The sequence below is a fragment of the Drosophila teissieri genome, chromosome 3R (assembly GCF_016746235.2).
Source record: "Drosophila teissieri strain GT53w chromosome 3R, Prin_Dtei_1.1, whole genome shotgun sequence".
NCBI classification, from domain to species: Eukaryota; Metazoa; Arthropoda; class Insecta; order Diptera; family Drosophilidae; genus Drosophila; species Drosophila teissieri.
In genome coordinates, this window is record NC_053032.1 from 25686178 (window position 1) to 25705449 (window position 19272).

Sequence of the window (19272 nt, forward strand, 5' to 3'; positions counted from 1 at the left end):
TAGTTTAAAATGTCTACATTTGACACGCGATTCTACGTGACAATCGATCGGCTGCAATGTCACGATCTGCGTGAGTGTAGAAACATCGATAGTCCCCAGGCCGAGCGCCGATAGCAGCGCAATCGTTTTCGAACTGGATCCGAATCGACCGAAGATCGCGGATCGAATCGCAAATGTTTTTTTGAGACAGACGCCGTTCCTCTCTGCACTAGTTCAGGTGTATCTAGGTTAAATTCGCGATCGGAGTGCGTTACAAAATGATGGAGAGTGTGCAAAAAAAGCAGCAGAAAGCGATACGAAAATTGACTAACTAGACTGCCGTGTGCTGTTGGCCAACTGCTGTTCGTTCGGGTCGGGTGTTCGTTCGATGAAAAGCGAAACCTGTGCGAAAAAAGAAAGCGAGTTTCCACTGTAAGCAAAAAGCCCTCCACTCGGTTTCGACTTTGCAGTACAAATCACCAACATTCAGCTGAATAAGGCGCTTCGAGTGGTTTTTTAGTAGTTTCTTAGTGTGAGCATAATGTTTTTGCATGGCAAAAGAGGCGAGGCTATTGCTTACTCATTTCCCCCCTGCTTGTATCACTAAACCTCGAACCGAACCCAACCCTCTCGATATAAAACCGAATCCGTGCAGACTGACTGAATGATGGACTGACTGACTGACTGACTGACGCACTGACTGATGGACTGACTGAATGACTGGCTGGCTGGCTGACTGAAAGAGCAGACTTTGCTCAGGCGGCATTTCCCGAACAGAGCCGCTTGGCAACAGCTCAGCTGGTTTGGTTTTGAATTTTGCATTTTTAGGGGGTGAAAAGGCGGGCAGGAGGGCTCGCACCTGAGTCCGAGTGCCGTTAAACGGCAAACGGGATCTGCCAGATACAAAACACAACACACAAGACATCAGACACAAGATACAAGATACATGCCCGCCGCAACCAGAGTATCTGTATCTCACATACGTATGCATCCGCATCTGTATGGCTGTATGGCTGTGTGGCTGTATGGGTATGCGTGTGTACCTGAGCCACGTTAATAGCCATCACAAATATTGCAAAAGCGAACCGAGACGAGACGGGGCTACCTGTTGACGGCTTTAGATAGTCTCACCTTTCGGGCCCTGCTCACCATAAGCCGGAATATCCACTGTACCCAGCGTACTAAGCTCTCTACGTAGACTAACCGATCCCCTTTCCCCCTTCCCGCTAAACAACAAGTGCTAATTTAGTTATCACAATTTTTGATTTGATTAAAGTTTATCTAATTGCGACGCACATGCAGGCCGCACATACCCAACCAGCACCCCACACAATCAGTTTCATTTTTGCAAAATAAAATCGTAAACCGAGCTAAAATTCTGGCCAGTCAGGTGCGATAAGCGTCGGAACCCGCCAGTTAGGAACCCCGATACGAAACCCCCTCCCAACAGCCGGCGGTTAGTCCGTCCAAGAAGCGCGTCGCGATTGTTCGATCGCCCCTCGTCCGCCACGCGCCCTTCTAAATCCAAGCAAAGCCAATCACTCAGCCAGCCAGCCGTTCGTACTTCGTATCGTATCGGATCGTATTGGATGGGATCGTAAAAAGAAAATAAAGACCCCCCTATCTGCTAGCAAATAGTGCTGTCAAAGCGTTTGCTCGCCAGCCAAACAAAAACAATAGCCATTGCAAAAACAAATAGCCCCACGAAATTTAAACAAAAATAAGAAACACTCGGATGCGCGATTTGAATGTTTGCGTGTGCTCCTCCTTTTTATTCGCTATCGGCATAACCAGTCTAATACTCGAATTCTGCGCGCCGCTGCCATTCAGTTTCATTTAGTCAGCCATCGCTGGAAGTGCACCTCGTCTCCGGATCCCGGATTCCCTCCGGTCCCAAGAGTCCCAAGAGTCCCCCCCCAAACTCAACACAATTGTGATAAAGATATAGCGAGCACAAGTGCGGCGAGTGTTCGATTGCTCTTCCCAATCTCCCCAATCAAAAACCAAAGAACTTTGGACGTCGAGGAACGAAGACAGAAGACCCTCTGGAAGTCACTCGAAGTCACAGCACAAAGACACACCAACTCAAAATGATAAAAACAAAGAGCAGCGACGACAAACTCGACACGCTCCTCTCGCGCAGCGTGGTGCCGATCATCGATCTCGCCCACTGTGGTAAGTACCCCTCCCCCCCCATCCATGGGGATCCATCATCCATGTGTGTAGTGTTCCCCCATGGAACCGAGCCACAACCTCCCATTAAACATGCCGCTGATCGCCACTCCAACTCGTTGCTAGGCAGGCCACTTCAGCCAGGGTTTGTACACGGAGAGAAAAGGGCGGGCGTTCGACATCAATGGAAAGTGGCTCCATTCAAAAATAGCACTTATCTGCGACTTGTCTCGCAAAGGTGAAAATGATTCGGCCGGTTTGCTTTAGATAAATTCAGCTCCACTGCTCAGAAAAGTGACAGCCACCTGCATAAACAACTTAGAAGTCTGCGTTTATTTTGCTTTTATATTAATTCAATGGTTGGAATAGTTCTGTATTAGGTTAAAGTGACATTTTTTAAAGCATTTTGTAAATGAGCTTTTATTACCCCCATGAGCAACTATTGAAATTTTGATAAATCTAATGATTCATGGATGGTTCATAAACACAAACAACATTTTGGGATTTATTCATTCAGCTACATTTTGTTTCTTATGTTCTCATTTATGAATTTTCTTTTCACACTTAATATAATATAATATGTCGACTGTTCTGTCGATAAGATTGCGGTTATTTAAGTAGCAGGAAATGGGCAATCTTTCTAATTCGGCTTGGGTTTTTCTCAGTGCTCTCAAACTCTTTACATTCAGCTGGGCACAATTAAGTGCAGTCGCCACTGAGTCATCGACAGTTCTATTCGGCTGACTATTCCCAATTGTTCAGGGCCAACTAACCGGGCTCCCCAAATGGCAGTTACTTCATTTCGTTCGTGGCGTTACAACTACGTCGCAGTTAATTTGTGGTAATTACTGACTTGTGCACCGGCCACCTGATCCCTGCACCTGCGGTTCCCTCCGAAAACAAATGAATAATGCAAATGCGATCTTCGGGCGAGATGGGGAAATGCGGCTGTAAAGTTTCGAGGCATGTATACCTTATCGCCCGAAGCCAACTAATTGAAAGTAGATAGTTAATCTATGAAGTGCTTTAATAGAACACATACGTAAGTAGGGAAACCAAGTATCACGCTGTTATAGCCTGTTAGTTTGCTGCGATTTCTGGGTATCGCCGATCATGAGTAATTTTTAAGTAATTGCTCTTTAAGTCAGTACAATAACTTAGAGATCGCAGTAAATCAGGCGCACTCCTCGATGTTTAGAGTATCAGTTCAGTTGCACAAATGTGGATCAGTGCGGTGGAATAATTAAATCACATTCATATCTATGCTCATAAATATTTAAAATTGTAATGGAAGATCACACTACACACTCAGTAGAATTAATTATCACACTATTCTTGCTGCATGCAAGATGACTTTAATGAAGGTATCTATGAGGTAGTGTATCTGTGAGATTCCCGAGAATATTAGATATCTGAATTTCCTGATATTGTTTGCGCTGCCCAAACAACTTTGAACTTCTTTGGCCAACCTTTGAGATACCTGTGTTGAAATTCGTTCCACCGAGATTTAATGACTTTGTTTGTTCCCCGCCGTTTCCTCGGCCCTTCTTGGGCCACACCGAAATTTTCCATTTGCCTATTTGGGCGCCGTGCCCATTGTGTTAACTGGGTCTTTGGCGATACGTGACACAGTTTCTCCCTCTGGCGGCAATGAAACGCCATGGAAATGTAGCGCATACGCACTGTGTGGTTATCGGGCTGCGGGCTTCGCCGAGGGCTCACCCTAAGATTCGAGTTCGCTGGGAGTACAGTGCGGCTTGGCCTTGGTGGAAGCACACTCTTGACCTTCGCGCCCCATCAGAGCCATTGACCCCCAAAAGCAGCTAGCTAGAAGCAATTAAATCGCTGCCTTGCGGCATTTTTATGTCAACGGAACTTCAATTGGATTTTTTTCTTTCCTTTCCTTTGTTTTGTTTTGTTTATGTTTGTGTGTTTTGTTTTGTTTTTTTGTTTGTTTTTGTTGTTGCCGAGAGGTTTTTGAACTATATTGGAAGTCGGGCTTGTGGCATTTGAGGAATGCCTTAGTTTCTATCGACCCAATGTCACATCATTTAGTGCGGAAACTCAAACAGTACTCAAGCAGTCAAAATATTTACACTTATTCGAGTTGCGGAACCTGATTTTGTTGTGAACGCAATGCGCGTTTCAATATTTGTTTACTGGTTGCAGCTTTATTTACACACTGCCGGTGACCATTAACCAGTTACTTGTTCGAAATTACCAATAACCAGTTACCAATTTGGAGACAACCACCACTCGGTGACGCATCTTGTTTTGGGTGCTTTGGGGATTCACTCCACGGCGTCATCATCATCATCGACGGTGGGCCTCACCTTGTTTGATGATTTGATGATGATACTCGTACTACCGAAAGGCGACAGTGCGAGCATGTTAAGTAGTTGGACGTAGTTTTGCCGCAACCGATTGAAACTGGCTTAAACCTGTTGACTCTGGGCCCCGACTGACGTGGCTTAATGGCCACAAGCGCGTTTTGCCTGTTTCGCCATCGGAATATACGTAGAAACGCAGAAATTGGCTGCCGGATTTCTCTCTTGACCCGACCAATTGGTTAAAGCCACCTGAACAGTGCTAGCAATTGAATTAAGTTCTCTTGACAATTCAAATTGACAGCTGGCCAAGCAAATTCGCAACCTTCAATACACTGATGCTAAGTTTGATTCGCAGGCGATAATGTTATTCTGGCCAATTACCTCTGCCGTTGACTTCTGTGCGCATATTTCAATGCCATTGAAATTATTTTTCCATTAGCCCGACATCTGCAACCATTTTCCTCCATTTAAGCCCATTTCAGCCCATTTCCAATAGCCGCAATTCAGTTTTCTATAAATAAGTTATACTGCACGACCATATTTCTCGGCGAAAATTCCGCAACTAAACTGCCACATATATACGAGCTCAAATGGGTCTATAAATATTGAATTGAATTAATTCGACCGGGGCTTTCAAGTGGGAATTTTGAATCTATTTGTGGCTGATGTTTAAGGGGTTTTTCCCGCATTGGTATATGGAAAATGGGAAAATCACTGAAACATTCCAAACATGAATTTGCATAATATAGGCCTAGAATTTGTCCAAGTGTTGTAAGAGTTCATTCGCCCAGAGCAATTAAGTTACAAGCATACAGCATCAAATGGCGTCGAAACAAACAATAGAAATGCTTAACGCGTGCCCGCAATTTATGTCTGACCATAAATGCATAAAAGCCAATCAATTTCGACGATAAATTTGTTCGGCAAGCGCCAATCGCCAATCAAATCGAAAACACAATAAAACATGGGGCAAAACAAATCGAGACGTCGAGAAATTCTGGCATTCGATAGCGATGATCTTCAGCCAACTTGGCCTCCTCAACGCAAACGAATGACTCTACTGATTCAATTAGATAAATTAGCGACAAGTTAGCACTGACAACTAGCTGGCATAGCTGCCTCAAATTGAAAACCGAGAAATGGCAAATTGAAAAGCGACTCGCATCCCAATTGCCGCCTAATTGAATTGCATGCCAGCAGAAATCGACTAAGCTGAAGCTGAAAAATAAAACGCACGGAAAACAAGCGTAGCAAAAACACATGCAAAACTGGACTGCCGCCTAATGAAAACGAAAGGCGATCTGCTGCTGGCGTCAATTGGAATCATTCAATTCGCCCGACTGACCTCTCCGCCGCCTCATCATCCGCATCATCAACCGCCTCATCAATCCGCATCATCATCATCATCTGGTTCCCAGTTGAGCAAGTAATAATAACAACGCGAGTACTTCCCGCCTGGCGACAGAGCTGCCATGCCCGGAATGAGATGATAAGAGGGCGTAATTGTTATTATTTGTGAAATGCTAGAAATTCTGTGAAAACCCTTATCGGAGGCACTGCGTCACTGTCCAAGTCGAGAGCTGAGGGCAGGCGGCCAGAAGGTGGCGAGCCAAACTATTTATAGATTGCGCATACGCCCGGTGTGACACCGAAGTGACACTGTCGATGGGAAGTACAAGTATACACGCGTACATATGTATAATTACTTTGCATTCCCCGATTTCATTCATGACTTGTCCCTCAATGAGTAAGTGATCACATTAGCCAGCGGTCGGTGCAAGGTCTCCACCCCACCCCTACCCCATCCCTCTTCCAGATATCAGCTATCTATCTACATATACGTATATTTAAAAGTCCAACTTTGACGCGCCAAATGGTTGGCGGTGTGGAACGCCATCCTCGCCACTTCCGCTGCGGCATTTTCCATTTAATTTTCCGGCGTGCATTGTCAATGCCGCCTTCGTTGCATTGAAATTGATTGCATTTACCTTTGCATTGGGCCATTGCACATTACCGTGCTCGCAATGGTGGGTTATTTGAGATTCCAAACAGCCGATTATCTTCGCAAACTGGAGGTCTTACGAGCTCGTGGGCGGCACGTGAATGTGAATGCCTCTTAGCCACACTTCGCGATGGCCCATGACATTCAATTCACTGGCCAATTGCTCGCGAGCCAGCTATTTATTGCCTTCGGCTGCAGAGTGAACAATCTGCCATAAACACGACCCATACTTTATGGTGTTCAGGTGGTTAACAATTCAAAGAAGCCATAAACGAGGGACCGCAAAGCAATTAGCACTTGAGTGGCAGTTCCGCTGATTATTCCCACGCCTGAAAATCGATTCTAATCCCGATTCCGATTCTCTTCATTCCAGGCATCGAGGAAGTGCCGGTCAAGTCGGTGGTCAACCGCGTGGGTCACCAGCTCAAGAAAGCGCTCTCCGAGAAGGGCATGGCCCTGCTGGTCAACCATGGCATCTCCGACGAGAAGGTAAGACAACTGGTAATATATATATAAATATATATCAGCTAAGGAGCAACAAAAAACGGCATTTATTTTCTATTGATTAAATAGCAACATACGTCATTGCTAAACCAGCAAATCTAAAATCTCAGCAAGAAAATTTATTGCCGTATTCATATCAGTGCGATAGTAGTTGAAATTAATAGCTTCTATTCCCGGGGGAACCTTATTCGTAGAGATTAAACAAACTAAACTTTTTCACTAATATAAAGTTACCTTTTTGCTTTTGGAACAGCTCAAGACTGCCTGGGATCACCTGGATGACTTCGTGGACCTGCCGCCCGACATCAGACAGCACTACATCCGCGCCGATGGGGACAAGCATGGCTACGTAAGTCGTGGTCAGCAGCAGCGATTCGATGGCAAGTCGCCGGAGCTGCGCCACGCCTTCAATATCAGCACACTGAACGCGCAGAATCTGCCGGAGGAGCCGCTGCCAGGATTCGCGGACCACATCAGCACCCTGGCCACGGACTTCAAGGCGCTGGCCAGCTTCATACTGCAGGCGCTGGCCGTCTCCCTGGACATTCCGCACACGTTCTTCCTCGAAAAGCACTCGCACATGCTGTCCGGCGACCACGACAACATGAGCTCCCTGCGCATGCTCTACTACCCGCCCATCGTGGACGACGAGCCCGGCCAGAACGACGTGATCAAGGGTCGCTGCCAGTACAGCTACCAGCGCTGTCTGTCCAACCAGCCGGACTTCCGGCCGGAGCACAATCCCCGCGACGAAGACGACCTCAACGAGGTGGACGGCCCCAATGGCCAGTTGTTCGAGCACAAGCTGGGCAACGGCGCCGTCATCCAGTGTCCACCCCACGTGGACTACGGCACCTTCACCCTGCTCTCCCAGGACTCGGAGGGCGGGCTGGAGGTGAAGCTGCCCGGCAGCGAAAAGTGGAACCGCGTGGGCCACCTGCCCGGCTCCATTCTCGTCAACTGTGGCGAGATCTTGAATATCTGGACGCAGGGGCGATATCCCGCATTGGTGAGTGTCTAATGGACTAGATTGATTAAGGTGATTCAACTGAAGTCTGCTTTTCTCATCATTGTTACAACTAACTAAGAACAGAACTCAGCTGTATATATTTGAGCAGCTTTGTATAAAAAACAGATACTTTTCCTTATTGAAGCTGTTGAGTATACTGACTTTTAAAGCTCACAAATCAAATTGTTTGCCAACTGGTCTAATCAGTTGGTTCTTTAGCAATATACAAAAACCCCAATCTATTTTATTCTACCCCCAGCAACATCGCGTGATAATACCCGAGCAGGAAACCATTCGCGCCCGTGGCCGCCACTCGATAGCGTTCTTCTGCCATCCGGACAACATCACCACGATATCGCCCACCGATCTGCCCAATCCAGATGCCGTCCAGGACAAGGCGTGTCTCAAGCAGCGCAAGAAGTCCTTCAAGGCGGTGAAAGAAAGGTGAAATTGCACTCCAGTTTTATGGCCATTTCCTGTACTAACTCGCATTTGTTTGTTTCTTTTTATTATTCTTGGCTTATCGCCGACGATTGGTGGCCGTAAATTCAACAGAGCCTACAATGCATATCAGTTAATACAGAAAAAGTTTAGAGATACGTATAGCAGTAACAACCACTCATAGGGGACCATAAACCATAGACCATAGACCATGGACCGCAGTCGGTCGAGCCATCCATCGCATCTCTACCTGAACTGGGATGAAGTTCGTCGTGGGAACGGATGGGGAAAATGAAAGGCGGCAACTCATATGATGTTTTGAACCTTTTTATTATTACCTTTACTTTTATTCCATACGATTGTAATTGCTTCATTTCATTAATTTATATGTATCGCGATACTATATACAATACATGCATACATGCACACACCGTAAACATATCCCTTTGTATAATAAATATATATGTATAATTTAATATAGTTTCCACTGAAAAACGCACATGTTAACATTTACTTAAGTCGAGGGTTTTCGGTTTCGCCTAATGTTTTTCTGCGCTCGTGAAACTTGGAAGGTATCTGAGTACAATTCCGAAATTGACCGACAATCGACCACAAGATTCGTGCTTTCTGACGTTTTGTTGTTTGTAAATATTGTTCACAAGTTAATTAACATTTTCCGCTGGTTGTCACTTTTATTTGTGGTTCATATTTAATGCCGTGTGGCCGAGTTACGTATGAATATATGAATTTAGCATTAATTTGTAATTACCTTTATGTGGTCTGCTTTTAAAATTCTCTTTTTATTTTCGCGCTTTAATGCATCGATTTCAACTATTCACATGCATAATACATTCAATATTTAACAAATATCTGACTACCATTACTATTATTATTATTAGACACTCAGTTTGTATTTGTGTTACAAAATAAGCTTCAGCTCAGCGTTTCCGTTGGACATTTAATGTATTTTAATTTGGTTTAGCTTCGATTTCATTTGAACATTGAGCCTCTTTCAGCTGATTTATGTGCTTAGAGTGGTAATATCTCTTAGGTACTTTGTATTTCTACTAGCAACGTAGGGTGTGAAAACGTAGAAAACCAAATAAAACGAATCAGTCATATAAGATCTTCAAACATTCGCTGGCAGAAATAGTTGCTCAAGTCATTGTCACCCATGGGATTTGAGTGGAATGTGCGAGATTCGCCAACTTATCGGGGATGGCATCATGGAATGACTCGTCAGCGTACTTTTCTAGGCGACTGTAATCGTCGTGGGCCTCAACTAATTGTCATTATTTAATTATTTACTCTTTCGACAGTTACGAGGGCTTTTTTGTTGGTTTTTTATACGAAAGTCACATGCTCCCATGAGTTGACATGGCAATTCGCGTTTAAACTAAATCGTATTTTTGTTAATTACGGCTGTTTTTGTTATTGCCGCTGTGATCCAGGTGGTTTACGGACACGTGCCACACTTCCACGAAAAAATACCCTAAATCAGAGGGGTATTATTAAGTAATGGAAAATAGGATTGAAAATTGAGGTACAGCCCCCAATAAAGTGTACATTTTGTAACTTGGAGTATACTGAAAATATTTGTTCTATTTTCGATTTGCTGAGATACATAAGCGACTGATTTGTTTCCGCGAGTTACAAAAGTGCATTGCACCTGGAAACACTTGTGGCAACAAAGAAATGACTTATGCAACCAGAAATAAATACATGCAAGTTATTTTAGTCGAAGCGAAACGGTTTAAAGAGCATTCGCATTTTGTACTTCGGCTTCTTATCGTTCGACGCTAATTTAGTTAACAATATTTGGCTACGTTTCAAATGTTATCAACGCTGCTGCTAGCTACCAACTTTTTCGTGGGCGTTCTGCAGTTTAAACAAAGTGTCGAGAGTTAAATTAAGCAAATATTGACACGCCCACTGGGGGAGACAAGGAGGGGTGCAGACAGAGAGGGGAGATGCTCATTTGTCCACGGCGGTGAGCTCTTAAGCCGGCGCTTTAAATAATGACTGCGAATCGTAGGAAAAAGTCGGCGTTTTATGCATGTCGTATATATACTTTTTGCAACGATTTGATATTTTGTGCAAACAATTTTAGCCAGCTTTCCGCTGAAGCACCTTGATTTATAGGCGCAATGGCGGTGACAAATTCGCGCAGGGGGCGTGGCAGTTACTGATAATATTCCTTATACAATATCTCCTACTCGGCTAATTTCGAGTCGAAAGCGAAAGTCGAGAGTCAACTAAACAGGCTTGAAGTCTGGAGGTCTGGAGATTTAGTTTATTGTGCCTTGTTGAGATTGTCGAGGCAAGAGAAAAGCGTTTTGGGTATTAGACGCACCTGCTCAAAAGATTACAAAACAGTTCCATGAATCTCACTTGCATCCATGTGCCGAAAGTTACACACATATGCTATATATAGTTCGTATATAATATATATAGCTCTAGAGCTAGTTCGACTACAACAACAGTATGGGACTTGGAGTCGGGAAACATCAAAGTTGAGGCTAGAGACCCAATGGATATGTTAGTCGTGCTGTAGGCCCTATAAATATATGTATTCTTAATGCGATTGAATCCCTTCGCTGGTTATGTATTGTGACATATATAATTTGATTGTATTTCAATGAACTAGATTATGTTAATGTATTTAACGAATCAAATGAGCGTTGTCATTACATCTATAAGAACTGAGAGTATGGGTTTTACAAACAATACAAACACTCTGCTACTACTAACATTAGTTTCCATTGTTTAGTGGAGATTAGAAGTGGGTTTAAGGCCTGGCTGAGTGCTTTGAGTATCTACATAATGTTTCAATTAAATCATTATTAAATCGCTGATAAAATAAAAGTGTCAGTCTTTATTCGCTAGTCGAATAAAATGTACGAAAGTAGAGAACTCTTGATAGTAATTAAAGTGTAAGTTTAAAACAATAGAATACCTTTCAATGCACAGATAAATAATATTTGGATTTAGTTCAGCAGTTCAACCAGACCTTAAACCCACACTTTTTCTCACAGCGTACTTGCGTAGCTTTTATTTGCGATTCGTTTTAGAGTAGCAATCAATGCATATTTCATATTTTATTATTTGGGGTTAACATCTAGCTCTTTATATACGTATATCAAACATTCAATTTATATTTCTATTTGCATGCGCATTTATAAACATCGCTTTATGAAATTCCTGACTCCATGACATCTGCATAAATATGTACGTCGGAATACGTTTATAATATTTCAATTTATTTTGCACGTCAATTTGCTGCTCTTGAAGGCTTTCTTTAATCTGTGGGATTGTCGTATTGTTGCTGTTGCTGTGGCTGTTGCTGTTGCTTTATCTATTATTTCTATTATTTGTGGTTAAATTCTTTTTTAGCAGCCATTTTGAGGAATGTTTTTGAAGAGTGATTTGTATTTGTAAGCTGGCCATCTGGTTGCTGGAGAACACTTGCTGTGCACTGCGCCACTCATCTCACGAACAGACGTTGTGAAGCACTGGAGCTGAAATCAAGTATACGCCATGTGTGTTCTTCGCTTAGTTTGTATACAGAGGATGCAGCTGCTGCATCTGGGCGTCCGTGGTGGGTGTGGCATTGACGGCATACTGGCGGGCACGCATCACGCTCATGTGAATCTCCGACGAGGCCGTGGAGTTGACGCAGTTGGCCATCTCGGCGGATCCGGATCCGGTGCGTTGGGCTCCATTGGTTCCCCGGCGACTGGGACCGCCGAACTCCAGATCCCGGTCGTCATCCCGCCCCCTGCCGCGTCGACAGAAGTAGAAGGCGTAGGGAAAGAGGCTCTGTGGGGAGAAGAACACGCCCAACTATGAGTAGGTGGGCTACACTCGCATGCTGCCGTTAGAGTACGCTATGTAACTTAATAGAGTTAGCTCGCTACTGTACAGCACTCAAAGGTTAAGCATACGCCGCGTGGCACGGGCGACACAATCGACAGGGGGGTGGTGTATTTCTTTTTTTTGTTGTTTTTGGGGTGCTGGCGGCACATGTCTGTGACAATTTGGTTTCACACAGAAAACAAAGGCTAAAGGGAAGGGAACAAAAAAAGAAAAACAACAGACACAGACAAAAAATGCTAAACGAAATGAAGGGCCGCGCATTCGTATAAAAAAAGGGACGAACAAGGACCCGTCCATGTGCCTCTGTGTGCCTATGTGTGTGTGTGTTGGTGTTGCTGGTGTGTCGAAGTGTGCAGCATAAAAGGGAGAATTTTTAGAGAAAGAATAACATTTCATCATCAGCATTTACGCTCGTGTGGATGTGGATGTGGAGGAGGTGTAGGTGTAGGTGTAACTGGGTGGTGTGCGGGCATACATACAAAGAGGAGGTTCCGTTTTAATTTAAATATTACGTTTTATGCTTTCTGTTTTCTGTTGCATACTTTGGCGGGCTTAGCTTTGTCGAACCAGCACAGTAATGCTATGTGGTACTATACGAGTATGTGGAAAATGGTGGTATACGATGGTAAGTGGCAAGCAGAGTGTTCAAGCGATTAGAAAGCCCAAGCATTGAAAGCCCCTCCCCCCTCCCCGCACTCACTGCGGACCATGCCCCGCAGTGCCCCTCGAGAATGAAGCTGATAGAGAGACAGAGGCAGGCGCAGGCAGAGCTGTAGAGCAGCAGAGCAGAGAACGTGCAGAGTTTTCAGTTCTTCAGGCAGAGGAAAAGCTATTTTTCTTGCTTAGCAACCAGTAGATGTGGATGAAGAAGCATTTCAATCAACTAATATGAGCGCTACGCTATCTACACTCTCCGCGGAACACTGAGCTGCACTGAGAAAAAACGCGTCACAAAGTGCTTAGCTGCATTTCATTCTTATTATATCACAGTATCACTCTTTAAAGTTAAGTCTCTATATGATAGTTAACTTCCATGTGATTTGCAACTGCAACTTATGTAACATAAGCATCTGAATATACTTATTAAATTTGGTTTGTTTTTTCTCAGTGCACCCGTGATGCCAATAGCTACCAAAATAATTGCTAAACGTGAGCCTCTTCGGTGGGGCGCTGGTGGTGGCGCCTCCGCGTTGCCAGTCGATATTGTTGCCGAAATGGTGGCCGCCGCCGCTTCTGTGCATTGGGTGGCGGGGACGGTGGCGGGGGCGGTAGCGGTAGCGTTGGCGGTGGCCCTGTCCTTTGCGATTGCAGCAGTTGCCGAAGCCCTGTACTAAGTCTAAGGTGGTGCAGAGAATTCAGTTTCGGATGCCCGAACAAAGCGAAAGTGAATAGAATAAAAGTCCCATCAAGATGTCGAAGTGGAAGGTATATGCAAATTACTCGATGGCCAGCCCATCCACTTGATGTGGCAACTCACCTTGAGGGTCTTCTTGAAGGCGGCCCTGAAGTCGCGGTTGAAGTACGCATAAATAATGGGGTTCAGGGCCGAGTTGAAGTAGCCGATCCAAAACAGGATGCCAACGAGCAGGCGCGGAGTGATGCAGCTATCGCACAGCGAGGATACGATGTACCTGCGATTGGATTGGAGAACGGCAGGGAGTTAGATTCACATCACATTGAAGTAGCTGGAGTTGGTACTTCAATAGGGCATGATAGCTACATTGCCCTTGTTATATTTCTAAGCACAAGTGCAAATTACTCGATATAAGCCCGAGTTAATTAAAAACTTCCCAGCACTTGATCCTTCGAGTGCCAGCGATAATTCGCCCAATTCGAGCCATCAAGTGTACGCACCAGAGGAAGAACGGCAGCCAGCAGATGAGGAAGGCGCTCATGATGATGCCCAGGGTGCGGGCGGCCTTCCGCTCACGCCGCATCGTCGAGATGGTCGACTGCTCCACCTGAATGCTCGGCCGGGGCTTGGGAATTTGGCTAATCTGCAGATGCTTCTCCAGCAGCAGGGCGGCCACCTTGGACCTGGGCGTACACACAAGTAATTACAGTTAATTGGCGGCGGCCAATTGGAGGGGCCACTCGAATGGCTATTACCTGTAGACCAGACGCTCCTGCCGGTCGGCCTCCTGGTAAATGCGGTAGTACATCGACAGCATCACGATGCCGGGGATCCAGAAGCTCATCGACGAGCTGACGATGGCGTACGCCTTGTTCACTTTGAACTCGCATATCTGAAATGGAAGGAGAAGGGGGAGAGGCAACGAAATCGTTGCGATTTGATGGGCAACTCAATTAGCGACTATCAATAAATCAAAATGGACGTTGAGCAATGCAGTCGGATGCCAGTGGCGAACCCTAATGGAGCGTAATGCTCGCCAATTGCCAACTGCGGCTGGCGGCGGCCAACGTTGCGTATGAGCAACGGCAACGTCGATGGCAATTGCAATGGCAATGCGATTACTGCAATGCCAAGTGCGACAATAAAAACTCAATTACGCTGTGCATTACGGCGATGGCACGACAAAAGGCCACCAGAAGACATCTAATCTGATTTATGGCCAGGACATTCTGGCTGCTCCGCGCCGACAGTTATTAGCATAAACAAGTAAAACTAATTAAAGCCCGTCCCACCGCGGATGCTAATGTATGCAAAGGACTTTCAGGCGTTCTGCTCCTTCCTCCAGGTGGAGAGCCCAAAATTATGCACAGCCTGTGCTGAAGTCAGCCTGAATGGGAGCGCAGAAAAGCGGAATGGAATTACCTACATTTATTTCTACATCAGCATTTCATTGCGCAATGATAACCGCAGTGGTGGGGAAAATCAGTAGCAGCAGCTGCTGACGGGCAAGGAACTTACATACATATATATGAATGTATTTATTTGTAGGTGGAGGTGCTGCCAAGAAGCTTGCCAAGTATTTGCGGAGGAAACCAATAAAATGGAGTAATAAATATGCTACCTGTCGGCTGGCAGCCTGAAAGGCGTAAAACTGCTTCAGCCACACAAACATAAATCAATTTCCGTTGAGGCGGGTCGGGTCGGGGGAAAAGTCAAAGGTTGCCAGTGCCACATGGACGCCCACGTGGCAGCGGAGGCATGCAAAATGCATGCAAAGTCGATGCCGTTTCAACTAAATTAGAATTTTCTATTAGTTGGATGTGCAAGAAAATTGAATAAATAATGTAGGTGCACCCACCGGATCGACCAACTCAACAAATCTGTGAGGGCATTGTACAAATACTACGAGTATATTTAAGGGCCCAATTAAACGCTGCAAGTAAGCTACTCACATGCGGATTCGATTTGAGATACTTGTAGTTCTCGGTCGTTGTGTACCATCCGGAGCAGATGGGCAGGAACGAGAGGAGCGCCGGCGACAGCCACACCATCAGCAGCATGATGAACACGCGCCGCTGTGTCATGATTAGTGGATAGTCCAGTGGCTGGACAATGGCGTAGTATCTGCAGGTAAAGGATAGGAGTAATAGGATTGTCACTAGAAACTATTCAATTTGATGGTTATCCAAGAGCATGTATAAAACTTCAATTATTCCACAATGACAAAGTAAACGCGCACTCACCTGTCGACCGATATGCAGCAGAGGTGCATGATGCTGGCGGTGGAGAAGTAGACGTCGAAGCTGTTCCACATGTCGCACATCACGGATCCGAACATCCACTTGCCCGAGATCATGACGGAAGCATTAAATGTCATCGCACAGAGGGCCACCAGCATGTCGGCGACGGCCAGCGAGACCACAAAGTAGTTGGTAATGATGCTGCAGATGCAAGGAGAGCGAGTAAGTGCTGGCTTAAAACTAAGCAGGAACCAAGGCGGAAGTGTGGCTTCCAACCAAAAATGGCAGAGGAAAGTGGCAGCCTGAGTGCCAGTGGAGCTGAGAGTGCCAAGTTCTCTAATTAAATTTGTGCATTAAGCTCTCAAGTCACTCAGAGCTCGGAGCGCTAATCGTTCCTTCGGATTGCTGTCCAACTTGAGTTGGAAACTTTTGCGCCCATATTGCGCATACGCCGCGTGCGACCGCCGTTTAATGTGCGGAACGTCGCTGCGCTGAGTGGATTTCATTGTTTAATGGGTTAATTAATAATTAGCTTAACGCCACCGCAACTTCCACCAGCGATCATCAACGTTGCGTGGCACCGCAAAACGTTAAGTCAATTAGGTGCACGCGGCGTATACGCAATGTGGAGCAGCAAATGCGTTTATCGCTCCTCCGTACTGATTTCCCAAACAATCCGGCGTACATAACCCCATTCCGGAGATACAACCGCAACCGAGTGGGCGGTCGGAATTCAAATTTAAAGCCATAACGTCTGCGGGGACTCGACTCGTTGTACCACAACTTTGCAAATGAAAGTTTTGCCTTCAGACAAAGCGGTTTAATGTGCAAGATAAACTTTTGAATGAAGGAACTTTGGCTGCGAACTTCTTAAACTGCATCAATCATGGATATTATTTCAGTTTGTATCCGGCCTATATCTATTAAACTCGTTAACAATCACTTGCCACATTGCCATATTTCACAAGGACACAAACCTAATTACGGCCACAAACTGACGCACTGAAAGGTCGACTTTTTGGGGCAAGCTTAAAGCACCCGAAAAGTACAAAGGCAAAATACCCGCATCACTGGCAACACGAAAATGCTATTGAGGCGTTACCCAAAAGCCGATTACATAGTGGCTGCGTGGGATGGAAACTTGTTGGGTGTCAAGTTTGATTATAATTATGAGTCGGCACTTTCGGCAGGCAGCCTTCCTGGAAGGCTCTAATTAATAGGAAAAGTGAGGAGAAGCGCTTTCTTCTACTTGATCTTCAGGCTGGCTTTAATTTGTCACCCAATTTATCGATTCGTGTGACTTGAATAATTTAAGTTGCGTGGCCAATCGTGAAAAAGTCGCACAACTGTCGTCCATATGGCTTATCCAGGACATGGAAAAATATACCTAACTCGGCTGGGTCACAAGGATTTGAGATGGTGGGGATGTAGCATGGGACCTAAGTGGGAATACATGTTGTTTCGTAATTAAGTCTAATTTGCCGTGATGATTTAAACTGCCTAGCGAGGCGGAAAAGGTGAAAATGGTGCGGAAAACGCACATGACAATGAGCCCAACAATAATGAGAAAGATGCTGGCACACGGCAGTCGAGATAAAAACGGCAACGCAATGCCAACATGGCATAGACGTAGTCAGGGTCAGGTCCCAAATTGCCTGTCCCTGGTAGGCTAAATGAGCCTCATCCCCCTGCCCATCCTCATCCCCCTGCTCATTCCCATCCTCATTCTCGGTGGCAGCCACAAATGTCAGGTGTGCGCTGGCTGCTTCCAAGGCTGGTTCGAAATGAATGCGGCAATGACAGTGGAAGACGTTTTCCCGGGGCTGCTTTAATAGTCTGCGCCTTGACATTGAATGTCCCGGGGTTAGGTTACACCATTGTCGCCTCGCTCCAAGTGTTTTATGTTGGGTTCCTTAAATGCCAGCGGTGCTGGGCTTTTGAATTTGCGACTGAAACACGTACGTACCTTGCTGCAAATCCCTCAACCGCCCACGTGGTCATATCTCATGTGAAGGTGGCGCCCAATTCATAAATTTGACAAATTATATGGCCGCACATAAAGTAAATGCCAATGGCGCCCCCGTAAGTGGGCAACAATATTTTTATGCTCGCCCCTTATTAACATTTCTAATGTAATTACGCACGTATCTAGCATTTAACTTAGCCCACCTGCCACGCCCCATGGAAGTGCTCGGTGGGCGGACGAGATGAGTTCTGTGCGCTTGACACGCGAAAATGATGGAAAATATGATAAATGATGACAAATTAATGGCCGCAAAAAAGGAGGTAGCTACTCGTTAAGCCGAGCGCGGTCAAATCGCACAAAATCGCTCGCCAAAAAGGAGCAAACAAAGAAATACAAGAAATGGGGGCCACAAGTCATGTCCTTGACAGCTACAACATCCGCGATTCGTGGACAATGTGGCAGCTTACAGCTCAGGCAATTTAGCTTAAACAATGGCAAAAATTAAGGGCTCTTTTAATATTTGTTTACTAATGTTTTGATGTTGACGTGCAATGCTTTGTTCAATTATTATCTGAGATCCCTGCCAAATGGCCACAACGAAATCGAAACCAAGGCACAAAAGGGGAAAATGTCACCTGATTCATGGCGACAAATTAATGAAACCCAGACATATGAGCACACACATGTCCTGGCCAACGGATGTTGGTGGAACGCACAATGGCGAGGACTCACCGCAATTTCCGGTGCCGCATGACGGACACAATCACCAGCATGTTGCCCAGGATGGCGGCCAGTATGATGAAACCAATAATGAAACACTTGACGAAGACTAATGCCAGATGGCTGCTGCCGTCGGCGTCGTCGACGGCTCCTTCGCTCGCCTGCATGTCCTGCGCCTGTCCGGCGACCACGTCTTCGACGGATACGGCGATGCTGCTCCCACTGCCCACCGCGCTGCCCAGTCCCTCGTCGATGAGGCCGTCGGCAATGAATTTCAAATATCTGGCATGCGAGCCGGACTCCTCCAGAACGGGTAGTTTACTCGCCGGCGGCTCCTCATTCCCGCCACCGATGCTGCCGATGCTGCTGATGCTACTGATGCTGCCCTCCAGTATTGTCCTGGTCGTGGTGGCCGACATGGCCTGGAGTCTCTGCAGTAGCGTCATGGTAATGGGCTTTTAGTTTGTCAGCGGGCTTCTAGTTTGCAGCTCCAAGTGTCGCACTAATGCCACGGAATAGGGACGACATGCCGTATGACATTTGCTCTCGTTCTGATGACTGGTATTATTGCCAATCGTTTCGTTTGCCAAACCCTGCAATTGAAAAAGAAACTCGATTTATTGTCTGCCATTTATTTATGAGCTGGCCAACAGCAGTTCGTAAGCCAGTTTGTGGAAAG

At 45.7% G+C, this 19272-nt stretch overlaps 2 protein-coding genes across 2 annotated transcripts; one reads left to right on the forward strand and one right to left on the reverse strand.

Moving 5' to 3' along the window:
* The first annotated feature begins 157 nt into the window (after positions 1-157).
* On the forward strand, positions 158-8901 carry LOC122619456 (UPF0676 protein C1494.01). Its single transcript, XM_043796419.1, has 6 exons — positions 158-411; positions 1810-2154; positions 6857-6972; positions 7241-7996; positions 8256-8440; positions 8552-8901. The coding sequence occupies exons 2-6, from the start codon at positions 2070-2072 to the stop codon at positions 8619-8621; spliced, it is 1212 nt and encodes a 403-aa protein (XP_043652354.1). The 5' UTR covers positions 158-411; positions 1810-2069; the 3' UTR covers positions 8622-8901.
* A 2833-nt stretch (positions 8902-11734) lies between these two features.
* LOC122619793 (octopamine receptor beta-1R) lies at positions 11735-19056 on the reverse strand. The gene is made up of 7 exons (XM_043796931.1): positions 18606-19056; positions 15911-16108; positions 15620-15791; positions 14423-14559; positions 14168-14350; positions 13791-13944; positions 11735-12256 (listed from the first exon to the last, which is right to left on the reverse strand). The coding sequence occupies exons 1-7, from the start codon at positions 19037-19039 to the stop codon at positions 11990-11992; spliced, it is 1545 nt and encodes a 514-aa protein (XP_043652866.1). The 5' UTR covers positions 19040-19056; the 3' UTR covers positions 11735-11989.
* Between the last annotated feature and the right edge of the window lie 216 nt (positions 19057-19272).